Below are 5,305 nucleotides of genomic sequence, written 5' to 3' on the forward strand. Positions count from 1 at the left end.
CTGCGGTAAGACTGTAATGGCAATTTCACACGTGAGGCCGAAGGGAGGGATTTATGATCGTCCGCGACAGAACGCGCGAGGCGAAGCAATCCGCGAGAGGGAAGCGGCGAGCCGCGTTACGATCCCATAAACGTATTTTTAGGCACCTTCCTCTTTCTCTCGCTTCGCCTTGGCTCGATATCCGCTCGCTTCCGCGCCTCTTTTGACTCGCCACTCGGCTACTCGATGCCCCCTCCTCTTACTCTCTCTCTCTCTCTCTCTCTCTCTCTCTCCTTTCCTCGAGGCGGAATCGTTAAATTTTCGATTTACCACGTGGACCGGCGGAAATATATTTGAATAAATTTCCCGGAGGAGGATGAATGGAAATTGGATCGAAATTACGACACAGCGCCAAATTGTCCGAGCTATTGAATTGTAATTGCGAAGTAATGGGGGGAGGAAAAAGAAGGAAGAAGGGAGGGGAAAAAAATGGTAAATTTTTTAATTCCCTCCCTTTGATGAAATTATTATTATTATTAAATTTTGACGAATTAATTAGAATTAATTAGGAGAAACGAAATGGAAAGAGATCGAGGAAATTAAACGTGCACGTGTTTCGCTCGCTTCGATACCAGAGGCCGCCACGATACAAACGTACGCGCGAAAGCGAGAAGCATTTTTCACGGAAACCGATATTTTTCACGGGAAATTCACTTTTGCTTTTTCACTCCTCCCTTGCTTACTCGTATTAACATCGTGTATACGCGTTACGGTATATAACGCAACTTCAAACGCGCGCGGATAACTCGAAACAGCTTGTTCCCATTCCAGGAAACGGTTTAGAGATCCTATTCCTCTAATAGGAAGGCCTGATCCCTCGAGAATATCGTTTTTTTTTTTTTTTTAAATNNNGATCTCTGTTTACGTACGAGATTTTTCTGCCCGTTGGAGGATCTCCTCGTGTATACGTATAGAATCGTGCACAGGCCTTGGCATTACTAGGAAGTAATTATTATTCGGGGGCGTGAATGGAGCGTCGTGCCGGTAACGTCAATTATCGTTAATCCGCGTAATTGCCGGCCGGCTAATTTCTAATTGCAAGCAAAGTTGCGAGAGAGAGAGAGAGAGAGAGAGAGAGAAAGAGAGTGGGTTTTATCGTTATCGGCTTCTTTCCGCCCCGATGTGTGTACTCCTCGTTAACATCGTCGAGATCCGATCGATATAGGAATGTTTCGCTAAAGATCCGGCCAAAGTTAAATTCCAAACTTATCGGAATTTCCTGTTATTGCAAGGCGTTCTCTTCCCACTATTTCTCGCGAGAGATTATTAAATCTCGATCAGATTCAAATTACTCGAATTCTTCCGACCTTTTTCCTATCTACGACGTTTTCTTAATTATCATTTATTTGGCCATTTCCAATTACGAAATATCCCGGAATTTCAGATGAACAGAGGAAACAAAAGGAAACGGAACACAAGATAGAATGTAATATTCAATTCTGATTGATATTGTCTCCCCCAAATCAATTTCCTCCCTCATTATCCGATGCAAATTAACCGTTCCCTTATCCCCCAATTAATTCAATTAATTTATCCCGTCGAATTAATCGAAATTTCGATACCAATTTCGAAACGAAGCTTCAAGTTGAATTTAGATTCGACATAAAACTATATTAAACGATCGAAAGAAAAAAAGAAAAAAAAAATAGAAAGTTTCTATCCGTATATATCTGTATACATCGAGCGTATTCGAGCGACGCGAGAAATCGATAGAGCAATTTTGCAATAAATTTCCAAGCCGTTAGCCGCGATTGGCCATTGAGGAACGATTGGTCGCGACAATCGGTAATAACCAGTTACGAGCAATTGTCAGAAATTCTCCCCGAACATTCCGCGTATATAACATACGCGTGTACGTATATTTTCGCGAGAACGGCCGCGGCACGAAGTTGGACAAGAGTTACGCGAATGCATTTATATACGGGCGACGTCAATATACTTGGGATTATCTCGACGGAGGATCGGTTGATACTCTCTCTCTCTCTCTCTCTCTCTCTTGGCGGAACGTTCGTACGGTGAGCTAGCTTACTGCCATTTTACCGAATAATTTTCTCCGGTGTCGAGACGTTAACGCGTAAAAGATGGCTGGCTGTTGCCTACCGGCCTACCCGCTGCTACGATTTCAAAAAGGAGTGGAAAGGAAGGAGGGGGAAAAAATCCTCCCAATAAAGCGTAAAACATTCCCCGACCCGTTTCTCGCATTCGTTTCTTTCATTCCCTTCCCTTCGGCTTTAAAACTTCTTCTAAAGTTGCTGCGCTATCCAAGATAGTTATCGCAAATATGTATCGCTAATAACACAGTGTCCTCGTTTAAAAACTAGAAAAATAAATAAGTATAAAATTAGCGGAAAATTGTAAACCTTTTCTTTGCTCGTATTCATGAAGAGTATCAGCGATTATAACGAGCTACTTAGGTTTGCACGCTTTGGGCACGCCTTTTGGCGTATTAAGGGGCCAATTTTTTCCACGTAAATAGTAAGTAATACATATCCGGCAACTTTTCTTACAAACCGTTGTCGTTTGCCTACGGTTTTCAACTTTTTCAAACATCTCCGGTTTCGCTAATTTCCTATCTATAAAATTCAATCAAACTCGTGAACGCGTGAATAATTGATTGAGAATGAATTTCGAGAGAATAAAGCGATATTTTTCAATTTTCGAGCCTGTTTCGTCCCGAGCAAACCGGAACGATAAAACTTTTTTTTTACGGAGTCGTCGAAATCCCATCTATCGCCCAACGATTACACACCGAGGCGATGCAAATGATTTCATACGTATGTACGCCTCGAAGGGTAATTCCGTAGGCGAGCAGGGGACGAGTTCAATATTGCACAGCGATCGAAACCGAATCGTCGAATCGCGGGTGTACGCGAAGAAGGTTGTTCAGCCGAGGAACGACGGCCAACGTTTCGAATGTAAATAGGTCCTGGCCGTGTTTTCCCGCGGAATAAATGAAGTCACGGGGTTGATGTAATCGACTCTGCTCCTCCAACGTGTCGAGCGTGTGCACACGTTTCCTCGTACGTGTACGTATCACGCTCGGTTTGTTTTAATATTAAATATTTAGAGAGGGCTGGGCTTGCGAATCGCGGCCTTTCTTATCGGGTAAGAACGATAAGCCACGTATATATAGCCGCGGATCGGCCGCTTATTTCCATCCACTTGTCTCTGCCATCTCCAAGGCAAACGGAGGTGGTGAGGCGAGCTTCGCCCGCGAGAAAATTTAACGCGCGACAAACGGGAGGCGACCACGGATCGCAGCAAATTTCGAATCGGTTCATTAGCGGAGCTGGTGGTAACCGAGATTCCGATGAATAATTTATGAGAGCCGGCGCGGATGAGACGGGACGGGCGAGCGCAATTTTCGAAGGGAGACAAAAATTCTCGATTCTCGTTTCGTCTGAAACATCTATCGGGATGATTTACGGCGAAATATAGCTTATAACGTACGTGGGGATACGTGGAGAGTGAATTATGGATAGAAAAAGGAAAAAAGAAAAAATAGGGAAATTTTATTTTTCTTTACCTGTTGTTGCTGCTGCTGCTTGCTTCTCGAGATGGTGTTAACATTCTTCGGTTGCGCCTCGTAACCCCCATTATGCTGCAAAAGGGAAAGAAATGAATTATAAAGAGATCCTCGGCTTGTGCCTCGAGCAGAGACGAAGAGGGAAGGGAGAGAGAAACGAAAATTCGAATTAAAGGGCGTCGCGAGAGGAAATGGGTTGCCCGTCGCGTTACGATAACAAATGCCGGGGCGTAAATTATTTCCATTGTTCAAAAACAGCTGTTACGTAAATTCGAGCCGATGCGTCTGATAATAAACATCATCGATTCCCATTTCGCTTCGATCTACGTAAATCTCTGTGAAAACAAATTTCCGCTGTCGCGGCCATCCCTCTTCAGAGGGACGCATTTAATTTCTTTCCACTCGAAATCGAATAATTTCCTATAATTTTTCTTTCCTTCCTATTTGCGTGTATTCATTGGTAGAAATATTCGAGAATGGGCACAGGAAGATTGAACGAGGAGAGGAAGCAACCCACGCACCTCGCTCTCTATATGGAGGGCAGTGTGCCAAACCGTGAATGCGATACGGTGCAAAAGGGTCTCGGTCTCCTCCCGCAGTGGCGTCTCATCCTTGAGGTTATTGTTCACAGTGTCCTGCCTCGTGTCGCCGCAACGGCAGCAATTTGCTCGTAGCCAGACGCGCGACAGCGAGCTACTGTTCGAGTTTGTCATGCTCGTTTGGATAAGGGATCCGTGCAATTGCGAATTCAGAAACCTCTAATGCACGATATCTTCGAGTATCTTATATATATATATATATATATTCCGTTTTGATTACGTATAATTTATAGGGAGAACGTGTTCCCTTCGATGGATCACTCGACGATCTCTTTTCAAAATAGTTACTCATACCATGGAAGAAGAAACGTTGATCGCGAGAGAAAAGTGTGGGAGGAAAGTTGCAACGAAAGAAGTGTCGAAGACGAGCCACGTGTCGACGCCGTTGACTGGCGTGCTCGTTACGAACAGTTCCGCAACATCGGGCACCGCCTTTTCTTTTCCTCCGCCGTCTTCTTCCTCGCGAGAAACCGCGAGAAAGCTCTGCCAACAACTATGAATCATCGACCAGCATCACCCCTGTTAATCTCTCGGCGCCTGTCGGCCGCGTTTCTATCGCGCCTCTTCCGTTCGCCGGATAGAAAAAGGAGAAACGATCGCATCTTTCGAACCAACATCTACAACGTTCCTATCCAGGAACTCGTTTCTCGCGTGCTAATCGGACGCTCTTCACCCACGACCTCTCCTTCTTTCTTCTCGAATCCAATATCAAGTCGCATGGCACCACACCAATTTTCCATCCACCGATCTTTCTTTATCGCACGTAAAGATCCATCGATCCATCTCGTCCTCATTTATTTATGAAAAACTGAACGGTCGAATCGTTACCCTTCCGATTATTAATTACTTCACACGCCTCTTCACACGCCTCAAGGTCTACCAGCTCAAGGTCACCGAGCCACCCTCAGCTGAACGAACGCTCGACGCTCCTCTATTTCGCAGTTGCAATTTTTCGAGGAATCGGGACGAGAACCACCGTCCAAAACCAGATCTTTCCTCGCCTCCCGTTTTCTTGTTCGAAATGGACACACCGATCGACACTCGATCTGTGAAGCGGAAAAAATTGTCGAGAGAAAGGATCACGCGACCTGGGTCAACCGGCACGAACGTCTGCGCCGCACGGGAGCCGCCCCGGCGCTGC

General features: G+C 45.2%; 1 protein-coding gene across 1 annotated transcript in view; it reads right to left on the minus strand.

The window, feature by feature from the left end:
• The window catches only part of LOC102675940 (tensin-3), a 149,681-nt gene that overhangs the window by 37,490 nt on the left and 106,886 nt on the right, over positions 1-5,305 (minus strand). The window contains exon 5 of the mRNA XM_006609641.2: positions 3,566-3,640. Within this exon, the coding sequence (XP_006609704.1) occupies positions 3,566-3,640 (75 nt within the window). The remainder of the gene's footprint in view (positions 1-3,565; positions 3,641-5,305) is intronic.

Source organism: Apis dorsata, unplaced genomic scaffold, assembly GCF_000469605.1.
Source record: "Apis dorsata unplaced genomic scaffold, Apis dorsata 1.3 scaffold_58, whole genome shotgun sequence".
In the NCBI taxonomy this organism is placed as follows: Eukaryota; Metazoa; Arthropoda; class Insecta; order Hymenoptera; family Apidae; genus Apis; species Apis dorsata.